At 40.4% G+C, this 13,011-nt stretch overlaps 1 protein-coding gene across 1 annotated transcript in view; it reads right to left on the bottom strand.

Moving 5' to 3' along the window:
• EFCAB6 (EF-hand calcium binding domain 6) overlaps positions 1-13,011 on the bottom strand; it is a 197,139-nt gene that overhangs the window by 163,581 nt on the left and 20,547 nt on the right. Inside the window, exons 3-4 of the mRNA XM_023535895.1 lie at positions 9,112-9,200; positions 1,047-1,113 (exon numbers count right to left, since the gene is read on the bottom strand). Of these exons, the coding sequence (XP_023391663.1) occupies positions 1,047-1,113; positions 9,112-9,200 (156 nt within the window). The remainder of the gene's footprint in view (positions 1-1,046; positions 1,114-9,111; positions 9,201-13,011) is intronic.

Genomic DNA, 13,011 nt, shown 5'->3' with positions numbered 1-13,011 from the left:
ACCCTCGCTACTTCAGACTCATGTCTTTCAAATTGATGAAGCACCTGTAATACAGGGCTTCGAAACATGGCTTCTATGTTTCTTTTCCTACAATGTAACCTTTAGCACAGGACTCATGCTTTCCCAGACCCTCTGTTACGTATTTCTTACACGGTAACAAATAGACCACAATAGAAGAAGCAAATCATTATACCAGGTTCCCACTGATATAAACTACAGTGAAACTAGATTGTTAGGAGCACATAATGCTAAAACATTAGCACACTAAGACGAACGTTCTGGTGTTCATGGCGTCAGCCAGGAAAATTCAGACAAACATTTTGTGGATTTCTGGCTATTTTTGATTTCCAAATGTATGAAAATCTCAGAAGAGTTCAAAAAGGAAAGAAAATTTGTCACATTTCAAACCAACATATTGAATCAAATAAATTAAACCATGATTCTCAAACTGCTCGTGTAACTGACAGGTTCAAATGCATTTTAAAAAGGGGTCTGATTCCAACCCCTGAATGCCATAAACATGTCCTCCCTCCGGAGCCGTGCGCTGGGACATGCAACCGCCATCAGCGAACAGGAACAAAGCTGCACGCTCCCTGTCTGCACGCTCCCTGTCTACACGCGCACTGCGGCTCTCCCGGCTCCGCACTCGGCACCCACCCCTGTGAGTCTCCCTGGGTATTTGGCCCGTGCTGCTCTTGACTGAAAAGCAGTCGTTTTCTCTTTCTAAAGTCGTTTTCTCTTTCTCTTGCTTCAGTCTTAGACAAAAACAGGAAGACAAGCCCTACTAATGGTGATCTCAAGTTAATACAAAAGGAATTCATATCCCAGGACTTCTGCTGGCGTCACTGAAGAGCTGCCACCTGAGGCGTCGAAGCCATCTGGGGGTGGGCTCTCACGTGGGCTTGTGGTGAGAACTGTTCAGTCAGGCGACTCTGACACAGAACAGACAACAAGACGCGGCCCACTTCACATCACCTACCTCTGCCAACAACCACGTCTGAAGAAGGGTGGGGGGAGATTTGTTTTTTTTTAAAGATCTCTATTACCTTTTCTCCTATTTGGATTTCAAGTTCTTTCAACGTCCGACGGCAACTTATTTCATTTCCGCTGCCCCTTAAAAACAAAAATAAAAACTTTTTGTTAAAGTGTTTTAACCAAAAAATGTTTATATAGGACATGCAGCAATTAAATTATACGGATTTTGAAATCACATATTTTTAAATGCAAGGTATTTCCTGTGCACTATCATCTGCCAGAAGCGCGAGCTTGGGCCAGTTACCTAGCTTTCAGTTGGCTAGCTACCTCATAGGAAAAACGAAATAGGGCATTTACTCCTCCTGGGGTAGGGCGGGACCCGAGTAAAGAGGGCCTGCGCTCAAGGAGCATCGGCCATGGCCGGGCCGCACCTCAGGCGATGCTCCGACAGCTCTGAGGCTTAGGGGCCACCATCGCCCCGGCCCGGGTGGGGTAGTGGAGGCGCCCGGCCCAGACCCCAGCGGTCTGGCTTCAGAGCCCGGCCCTCACCCCTCTGCTGCCGCCCTTCGTTCTGACCTCTGCGGGCTCCCAGGCCACTCGGGCACACTGTCAGTCACTTGTAAAGGACTTTATGGCCAACGTGTGTCTACACCATTATACCATTCCTTGGCCCCACCGGCTTTTTTTTAGCAACTATTTCTGATTGTGCATTGTCCACACACCCATAAAGCGCTCTGAGTCCCTCCTGGGAACAAGCACGCTGGGAGGGAGGAGGGCGTTCTGCTCCTCGGGCACAGCGCTCATCCAGCACCTCCGCCCAGGCCCGCGCCACAGCCGTGCCCAGGACACTGTTCCCAGTCTTGAAAAGGCTTAAGGCTAGTGACAGTGACAGCCAGGAAATAAGCGAAAAAGAAATGTGAGCCGAAGTACTAGCAGGTACCCTGAGAAATCGAAGGTGGGCACGGGGAGAGGCTGGAGATGGGGAGGGGGCTCGACTTGTGGAAGGTGGGGTAGTGGTCATCTGGAGAGAGGCTGAGGGGCCAGGGGCTGTCTGTTCGGAGAAGCGCTCCAGGCAAAGCTAAAGGGATTGGCAGCAGCATGAAGCCGAGAGCAGGCAGGAGCTGGCACACCCCAGGGGTGCTACTGCGGGAGGTCGGGGCGCCCAGAGCCCCACAGGCAGGCGGAGGAACACGGGTGAGTCCCGAGCGGAGGCCGACACCTTAGGCAGTGACAAAGCATCCAGATGTCACAATGGGGTGAAGGGAAGCCCCCGGGCGTTTCACACGGGACCGGACTTCATTTTACAGAGGAGGACACTGAGGCTCGGGGCCCTCTTTACTTGAGTGCCACGCTCAAGTTGAAGTTGGAGCCTTGCCAGGAATCCAATCTTCAGATTCTCTGTTAAATGTAATATTTTAATATTGTTTTAATTGTGTATTAAGTAGAAAACACAATTTGCGACGTATGTTCAAGATTTAAAGGATAAAAATCAGGCAAAGGCCTGTGTACCCCACCATCAGCTGGAGAAATGGGGCAGTATCTGTGCCAGGGGAGCCCCGCTGCCCCCATCTCACCTTCCTCCCCAGATGGTCAAGGTCATCAGCCTGCAGGCACACGTGGCAGCTCCACTTCTCCCTCTGCCCAATCCCCAGCAGCCCTCCTCCCTTCCGTGTCTTCCCGAATCTGCACCCTGCACCCCAAACTCCGCCTCTGTGTCCGCTTCAGAACCAGTCTGTTATCCCATATTAACTTAGTGACTTGGCTTTCCTTAGTATTTATTGGAATGGTACGTCTTCTTAAGTCCTATCACTTTCATCCATTCTATCAACATGCATTTCGGTTTTTCTCTTAATCAATTTTACTATTCGTTTTCTCGTCAGTCTTTGTTTTTAAGTGGAACATTTATTATAACTACTGATACATTTAGGATTTCTGTCTGCCCTGCCCATTCTGCTCCTTCTTGCCTTCTTTTGGGGTGACCCCATTTTTATCATGCCACTTGTTTGCCTCTACAAGTTCGGGAGTTATTCGCTCCATTTTTCATCTCGCTAATGGTTGCTCTGGTAATTATAACCTGCACACTTTTTCGAAGTCTAAGTTAGTCAAAACTTTTACCTTCCTACTGGACAATCTAACAACTCTGGAATGTTTAATTCCAGTCCCTCCTCTCGATTTTAATATTACCACTATCGGGTGTTTTAATTACCTCCTATGTTTAAAACAGCTGTCGGTGTCGCCTGCAGCCCTTAGTGCTTCCTGCAGTCAGCAGGCATCTTGAGTCCCCGAGGGCGCGCCACGGCCGTCCTGGCTCTCCGTTCCTTCTTGCGTCCTCTCAAACCCTCCACCTGGGATCGTCCCCTTCCACCTGAACTGGAACCTTAGAGTTGCTTTACTGGGTCTTTTGGGGGCCAAATCTACTTTAGTTTCAGTATGTCTTTATTTCGATATTGAAAATACAGAAAGATATTTTTACTGGGTACGCGATTCTAGGATAGCAGTGATTTTCTTTCACTGCATCGCAGCTATTAATCCACTCTTTTCTCCTGGCTTCTACCGTCACTGTTCAGAAGTCACTTTTTTTTTTTTTTTTTTTGCCAGTTTATTTTTTTTTCATACTATATATACATAACTTTTTTTAGCATTTTATTTTTTTATTTTCCCCCTCCCCTCCCTTCTGGTAACCAGTAGTCCATTGTCCATGTCCATGAGTCTCTGTTTGTGTGTCCTGTTCATTTGTTGCTTTTAGGTTTATATCCCACGTATGCGATATGTGATTTTCAACCTTTTCTGGCTGGCTTATTTAGCTTAGTATGATTATTTCAAGGTCCATCCATGTTGTCGCAAATGGCAGTATTTCATCTCCTCTTATGGCTGAGTTATATTCCATTGTATATATGTACCACAGCTTCTTTAGCCAGTCATCTATTGTAGGACTCTTCAGAAGTCACTTTTGTCTAAATGTTGTCCTTTGGCTGCTTTTAAGATCTCTTTGTCTTTGGGGTTCTGCCTCTACCCCTGTTTTAAATCCTGCTTGAGACTGGCTTCTCGAATCCACAGGATAGACCTTTTGTAAACTCTGGAAAATCCTTGGCCATTGTTTCTTTGGCTGTTACCCCCAGTCCCATCTCTCATTCTTCTCTTTACCGTATTCCAAGTACATGTTCCATGTCTCTGTGCTGCTCTGACTAATTTTTTCTGACCGATCTTCCAGTTCACTTACTTCTTCAGCTGTGTCTAATCTAGCTTATTAAATTCATTGAGCTTTAAGTTGTTATTATGAAATGTAACACATTTTCAGAAGAGTACATACAACATATATACACAGTTTAATTATAATGAAGACAAACGCCTCTTTAACAATTACCCAAATCAAGAACTGAAGCCTGGCACAGAAAGGCCCCCGTTTGGTCTGTGCCTCTCCAACCACGAGGTTCTCTCTCCTCCTGGAATTAACCACCACCCGAGCACCGAAGGTATCGTTTCCTTTTATTTGGTTGTAATTTTTGCCACCTCAGTATGTATCCCTAAAAAATACAGGTCAACTTATCCTGTTTTAATTTACATGAATAGATGTATTCTTTTGTTTCTTGCTCCTTCACTCAGTATTGTGTCCGTGAAACTCATTCAAGTTTCTGACTATAGGTGTCATTTATTGGTTTTTCTATCCTTTATTAAATAAATATGTATTAAACATCTACTGTGTGCTAAACACTGTCCTAGGGGCTTGGGACACATTAATAATTGGAACAGATAAAGCCCTCGCAGTGCTCACATTCTAGATTGACTATTAACCTAACGGGTGTGGGAAGAGTGAGCTTAGGGGAATGTGCTGCAGAAGAGGAAACGGCCTGTCAAAGACCCTAAGACAGGGACAACTAGAAGGTCAGTGGGTTCGGAGCACAGCAAACAAAGAGGACAACAGCAGAAGCACCCGTCGGGGAGGACAGCCAGGCCACAGAGGCCCTGTGGATCCGTCTGGGATGGCTTGTCTTCTACCTTTAGAGTCTCTTAGAATTTCCTTTAGTCAAGATCTGTAGGACATGAGCAAGCTCTGTTTTTGTATGAAAATGTCTTTATTTCACCCTCAGTTTTTATTTTTTGGAAATGTTGCTTGCTGATTTAATCATGTATTTCATCTTCAGAAATTCGAATAAGCTGTCCAAATGGAATTGACTTTTAGAGGCATACAAATTCAAGACGAAACGCAGAAGGCTTCTTTTCTTTTGTATGAGTTCCTTTTCTGGAGTTTCTTCAGCAGCTTGTTTCTTTGTAGCAAATGATCTCTTTCCCTTCCAAATCCTGCTTCTCTTGGTCAAAAGCTTTCTTTCTTCCTTTCTTCTTTACCAGAGTCTACCTGCTAGAACCAGCTTCACATCTGCTCTGTTAACCAAAGCCCAAAGGCCAATACATGGTCTTTGTGAATGAATTTACCTTCGATATAATTCTCAGGCTCCTCAGTAAATTCTTCACAACTCTGTGGTGAGTCATCTTGTGTGATGCTCAAAAAGCTTTTAAAAACTTCGACTAAAATGTTTTAATTGTTTTATATATAGAAGGTTGTAGTTATTTTTTAGGGAGGTAGCTTGGAGCCAAGTGCCATATGGATTATTTAATATGCAGAAGATACTCAGTCTATATGCAGAAATGTCCTATGTGTCCATCAGAAGCAAAAAAGTTCAATTTACTCATTTTAAATAGAATAATTCCTTGGATGTTTGAAGGGTTGATGATGATACTACCATTACTATAGATGATGTGAAGTCTGCTATGCTCGATACAAAAATAGTCCCACATTTATCCTTACCAGCTTTCATATACTCAGAGGCACAGATTTTTGGATATCATTCCAGGTTTTCAATGTCTTTAGAAGCAAAATGTCCTTTTTAACTTCATGTTGCTCTCGACTTAATCAACCACCGTAGGGTGTTCAGGAACTTCCTCATATGATGACTTTTAAGACAGTTCTAGTAAAGCTAAGATGTCCAGGGCAGAACAGGTGGTATAACATTTCTGTGTTGTGTTCACTCTATGTTGTCAAAGGCAGCAAGTTTTGGCTGATAGAAAATGTGACCTCTCAAACCACATTTCCAGATGGGAAGTGCTATAACCAGAATAATAAGTCCCGCCACCACGAATCCAGGGAACTCAAGCTGCAACTCGGTCAATGATTTAGCCCAAGTCTAAAGACCTGACAATTCAATGAGTACAAAGGCTGCCTATTATTCTTATCCAAGACAGTATGAAGAAAGTATACAAAATCTAGTTGAAAGGTAAACTTGAACACCACAAACGACGACGCCAGCTGTTTCTCCCTTTGCCAAATACTCTGTTATCAATGGATGAGCATATACTATGGCAAGGAGAGGGATTCCCACAGGAAAAGCTCTTATTATTATTCTTACAAATATAGCATAGAACTGTAAGATGGCAAATGTTGTATTTCAGCGTACTGAAGAGATATTTCCATGATCTTATACCTTTCACTGTCACTGTTCGGGCTTCAGTGTCGGTCTAATTGTCACTCCTCAGACGTCAACTGGGTTCTCCTTCTCACTGTCTTTGATTTTCTCTTCAATTTTGATGTCCTGTAGTTTCACTGTGATACGTCCAGATATGCATTTCTTTTTATTATCTGGCTTGAGATTCTCAGTCATTATCTTTTCGAATATGTCTCTGCCCTGCTCTTTCTCTTACACATCTGGAAATCCAATGAGAAGTATGTTAGGCCTTTTCTTCCCATCTTCCATGTCTTATTCCTGTCTTCTATATTTTGTATCTCTCTGTTTTTCTGTGCTGCACTCTGGATACTTTCTTCAGATTTATGTTCCATTCCACTAATCCTCTTTTCAGCTGTGTTTAATCCACTATTTTCACCTATCCAATGACAATTATTATATCTTTCAGTACCAGAAATTTTGTTTTTTGCTCTTCAAATCTTTATGATTATTGCCTCTTGTTTTGTATTCATATGCTGAATCCTTTCTTTCCTTTCTTTAAGCATATTAAAATACTACTTTTAGATTCTGTACCTGATAGTTCCAATATTCTACTGGATATTGTTTCTATTGGTTTGCAGTCCTCGTTTGTCTCTTCATATGTTTTCAAGATTTTTTTTGTGGTCTATTGTTACTTGGTACTTTATCTGTGGACATTCTTTAAGGGCTAGGTTGAAGATGTATTCCTTACAGAAGGGCATACCCAGTCCAAGAATTTTAAGTAAATTCCTAGCCTGAGACTCTTCAAACCACAGAAGTAGCATTATTTCAGGCACAGACTTACATGAAAATCAAGTCTATTCACCCAATGCCATTGTTAAAACAGGTAGGTTTCCTCATTGTGCCTTCTGTGATGCAGGTCTGTGTTTGTAATTTATCCTTACTGTGGGGCAGAGCTGTCCCAACTTTATATGTATTGATCTTCTATTAGGTTTCTCCACCTTGGGCAGACCCTCTAGGCTTTGTTTCTTGTCCCCTTCACTCCAAACAGCCAACAAAACTGACACACAAATTCACCAGGATTTGGTCAATGCCCTCAAGGCAATAGCTGGCTTTTTAGAATGCTCACTTTTCTGGATTCCAATTTTCACCTCATTTTTAGCCTCTGGGGATTAGTTACTTTCTTACCAGCTCAGTAACATATTAAAATATTTTATCTTTTAACCAGCATTTTAGCTGTTTTCAGTAGAAGTACTGTTTATAGATAAACTCTACCATGCTACTAGAAAGAGAAGTCTCCATTCACTATAATGCATCATCTTCAACAATAAAGAGAATTTAGCTTCAAATTTAGAAATCTTTCAAACAGTATAAAAATTTAGCTTTTTATGTTTCAGGAAGTAATTTATGATCCTTTTCATCTCAAATTATTAGACTAATGTTTCGCAATAAAACACACACACACACACAGAACTCTCCAGCTTTCAGTTTTTCTAGTTGTTTAGCTTTTTCAACAAAGAATATTCAAATGAGGTTACTGCTCACCCAAAAACCTTACCCTGCATACGGTGATGTTTTAGGTTAAGACAATAGTGTGCAGTCTAGAGAACGAGCCACTCTTTTGAATGAGCCCAGACATATGTTAGTCCACCACTTACTAAGCATCAACTAAACAGAGCATGGCAAAGTCCCAGATCATGGAGGGGATAAGACTTTGTCAGTCTTGTTGGAACTGTTCCACTAATTTTTTTTAACTGTGGTAAAAAAAATAAAAAATAAAAAAAAATAACATAAAATTTACCATCTCGACCATTTTATTTTAATGTACAGTTCAGTACATTAAATGTTGTACAACATTCACATTGTTGTGCAACGGATCTCTAGAATTTTCTCACCTTACAAAACTGAGATTCTATACCCATTGGACAGCAGCTCCCGTTCCCCCTCCTCCCGCCACACTAATTCTCACACCTAAGCTGCATCCGTGATGGATTCAATCATGAAAGCTTTAATACTCAAATGTGCTAATGTTTTGGGACCAAATTTAATTCTTATAATTGTTTCCACAATTCCTGAAAAAATGAGGTTTAGTCATTTGAAATAGGTAATCTGAATAATTTTTTATTAGAACAAAATTTTATAAATCATAAACTAGAATGAAAAAACTTTACAGCTGAGAGAATCAAAGTTCATCCTTTAACACTTGCATTTTGCATAGAAAGCAAATGAGCCTCACGCTTATGCTAAAGCTATGAAACTTTTATAAAAGAGCTCATACGAAGACCTTTTTTTAAATGTTTAATTTCCAGCTACCAAACTATGTTCACTTTCCAATGAAAGACATTTAAAATGTATAAAAATGAACAAATTTGGCATCTTAATACTTTTACTTCAAAGTTAAAATTAACTATTTCTAAATCTGAAATACATTGCACATAAAATGTTAATCTGACTTTCATTTGCTGTTTCCATTTTTAATACACTATCGTTTCCCTTCTTAAGTATATGCTATATAGATGTTGGAATCTTCTCTAAATAAACTTCAACTGAGGATTAATGCTATTAAGTTCCACGGGGGATGCTCCACCAACACATTTTCCATTTATATCTGCTGACGTGATTAGCGCCAATGACCTTATGTCTTATCTCTCATCATTGCCAATTTCATATTCTCCTATGATCAAAAAAAGAAAACACTTACCTCTTTATAACGTTTATATTTGGGTCAATTCCGCCAAACCTGGACAGGAATTCAAGGTACGGAACGGCACCAGAGCTGGTGAGGGGGATCTACAGTCAAACAAGAGGAATGGCAGCCTGTTAGAGAATTCAGATCAAGGTAGTGGACAGCACAGTAGGTTTCATGATGTAAGACAGGGTACCACCAGTGCGATGGGCATCTGGTAAACACAGCTACTTAATGCAGGTGTCTGAGCTGACATGCAGCCTCAGTAAACCAAGGTCAAAGAGCATGAGTGCTGGTCTGTGCTCAATTAAAAGTCAACAAGTTGTCTACAAAATTATCTAAAATCTGATGTATCTAAAATATAAAGTTAAATTTATAGAAATAAATTCTAATATATATTTTACATATGTATGTTAATATGTATTGTATGTGTTAACATATATTACATATGTATAAATATATAATATAAAGGTATAGCTCCTAAGACGCTGAGGCCCAGCAGAGCTTTAACCTCTCAGTGTCATGTAAACTTCTCTACATTCATATACTTTTAAGGCAGAAAAAGTTATTTCTAAATTTAAAATCCTATAAAGGACGTTATTGGGTCAAGTGAGTCAATACAGTCTGTTGATGAAATAAAATTATTTTCTCAACACTTAATTTAATGAAGTTGATAACTGTGCTGTGATTATATAAAAGAATAGTTCTGATTCTTAGGAAATACATACAAGTGTTTAGAAGTAAAGAACCATAATATAACCAACTTCCTCTCAAACGGTTCAGAAAAAAATATTATGTATATATCATGTATATCGTGTATAGTATTGTTTGCACATGTGCGCGCGCACACACACACACACACACACACACACACACACACACAGATCACAGGAGAAGCAGATGAGGTTAAATATCCATAACTGGCAAACCTGGGTAAAAGGTTCTTGGTATTATCTATACCATACAGGTAACTATTTGTACTATTCTTATTTTTTCTCACAAATTTTCAGGAGGTTTGAAATTACTTTTAAGTAAAAGTCAAAATTTTTTGTAAGTGAAAATAATCATTTCCCTCCAAAAAAGATTATGAAACTAAAGTTAAGATAAATATATAATCAACATAAACATATTTTATTAAGCTTTACACAGATACAATTTCCCATGTGTTCTGAACAGCTCCCAAGTCCACACAGTCGAGTCTGACGTTTACTTTCAAATTCCTGCCTCAGAGCCCAGCACGGCCATGTCAGTCTTCCCCAAAGGACAAATTTCTCTTTACTATTTAAAACGTATGTAAGTAGGAAAAGGAACCAGAAGAAGAGTGTGACGATTCTCCCTGGAAAGGCCACCCATGACTTCTCTTTCTGACGGGGAATGTTTAGGAGACATAATTTTGGGTGGACACTGCAAAGTCTCCCTAATCTTACAGGATGGGTAATTCCAAGACTGGATGCCCTCTTGGTTACGGCAGTGACCAGAGTAAATGAGCAGGAACAAAACATTTGCAGAGCTCATAGTCTATGGATGGGCACAGGCACCACTCTTGTGTTTTACGTGAGTTAATTATCTAGCCCCCAAAACCACCTTGTGAGGGGCTCAAATTTTCTGCATTTCACAGAGGTGTGACCTCCCTGCGTAGCACTGCTAGTAACTACCAGTCATCTCTGACTCCAGAGCCCAAGTTCATCTCATCACACTAACCACCCTGCCTGTAAAAAAAAAAAAAGAGAAGGAAGGAAGGAAGGAAGGAAGGAAGGAAGGAAGGAAGGAAGGAAGGAAGGAAGGAAGGAAGGAAAAGAAAGAAAGGAAAAAAAGAAGCTTTTGTTACATTTCATATTATTATTTATGGTCTAATGCAAATTCTAATACGGCAATTTTGCATCGACCGGTTCCCAAAGCTAAGTCCCTTAGACAACCAAAGATGCTAGTCCAAAAGGACGGGTCCTGCCTTTTCAATATCTGTGATTCCAGCAAAAAAAAAAAAAAAAAGTTTAAGAATCGAAACTGCCCACAGATGAGTTGCTGAAAGCAAATTCTTAGACTGGGACTGGACGAGGGTAGTTTGTAAATCACTGCCCATCATGCTGATAAATATCTTCAAAGACTTCTTTCCCTACATGGTGCAACCGCTGGGACCACACAGAATTTGTTTTCCCTCTCTGGAATCTATTTACCAATTCGACTCCTTTTAAACTGTTCATATTAATATTCAGAGGCCATATATTTTTTAAAAAATTTCATTACTATTAATGGAAACTGAGGTACAGGCCTTGATCAATCATCGAAACACCCTGACACACAAACATGCTTGACATTGTTCTTGAAATAAACATAAACTAAAGTAAATTCACTGTAATTCTTTTCTAAAATGGGGGAAATTCCCATGAAATAATTTACCAGTATTATACATTTGCAGTTAGGCTTACATTAACGGTTAGAAAAGAGAGTTCATATCACCACATGGATTAGTCATTAAAAGATCTAGAAAAAGTCACACACACTGTGAACTCCAGGGAATAGGAAGAGAAGCCCTGCCCTTCATTCCCACGAACTTGGCCTCCTGTTCGCCACACCACACTCCAGCCTCCTTGATTTACATACACATGGGTCACAGGAGCTCAAGGTCCTAGAAAAGCATGCCTATCGTTTAAGATATACCACAAAGACCCTTTTTAAAAAAATCTTTGAAGTTCTACAGTTCTCAGTGACTTCTCTTAAAAACAGATGTAGCTTTTAAAAACAGATACACATTTCGCATTTTCTGTACTTTTCCTCTTCCTGCATAGCTGATTAGCTTGGGAAGATTGTCAAATTTTTAAATTAACGTTAGACCATGAATATAGGGAGACATTAGCAGGAAATAATATTTAACTCTCCATTTGGTACAAAGTATGAGTTAAACCAAGCCTATGAGAAAACGGATACACTGTTTGCACAGACAAATGTTCTTTAAAAGCAAAAGAACAGTTACCATATGACACAGCGATTCCACTCTTAGGTATGTACCCAAGAGAAAGGAAAACATGTCCGCACAAAAATTGGTACGTGAATGTTCATAGCAGCATTGTTCACAAAAGCCAAAGTCCATCAAAGGTGGCCTAGCCATACGATGGAGTATTATTCAGCCATAAAAAAGAATGAATTACTGAGTCATGCTACGACGTAACTGAACCTTGAAAACATTATGCTAAATGAAGGAAGCCAGACACAAAATATCATATATTGTGTTATTCCATTTATGTGAGATGTCCAGAATAGGCAACTCTATTGTGACGGCAGGTAGATTAATGGTGCCGGGGTGGGGAGGGGGAGGGGGAATGAGTGACTGCGAACGAAGACACCATTTCTTTTCGGGGTGATGAAAATGTTCTGGAATTAGATAGCGCTGATGGTGGCATTATTTTGTGAATACATTAAAAACCACTAACATATATTTTTAAATAGTGAATTTCATGATATAGAAATTATATCCTAATAAAGCTTTTATTTCAAATATAGATACAATAAAGAATGACGCATGAATCAGTATGTACTGTTTGTGAAGTTCTGGAACTAGAAACACTTTTTTAAAAAGAAGAAGAGAAAAGCTCTTCATCTTTCCTCCCCTTTCCCTTCTTCCCTGTCTGTCCCCTAACAATTCAGTCCTAAATCATTAGACGGGACAGAGAATAATGGTGTCTGCAGTGTCGGGGGAGCCGTGGTATTCCAGAGTGGGGAGGCGGAGCGCTGAGTCACAAGCTAGGGAGACTGATCCAATAAGGAAACGTACTAAGAAAGAAGCCAGGTTTCTCACTGTGGTAGTTACAAGTGTGGAAAGCGAGAACACCAGAATGAACCCCGAGGTGCTGGATTAGAATTGGTAGTATTGGTGTGAAGTCATAGTTCTCAGTATGCAGAAAAATTGATATAGAAATA

The sequence above is a fragment of the Pteropus vampyrus genome, unplaced genomic scaffold, assembly GCF_000151845.1.
Source record: "Pteropus vampyrus isolate Shadow unplaced genomic scaffold, Pvam_2.0 Scaffold145, whole genome shotgun sequence".
Taxonomy (NCBI): domain Eukaryota; kingdom Metazoa; phylum Chordata; class Mammalia; order Chiroptera; family Pteropodidae; genus Pteropus; species Pteropus vampyrus.
The sequence above is the reverse complement of the archived record's forward strand: the minus strand, read 5'-3'. Positions and strand labels throughout refer to the sequence as shown.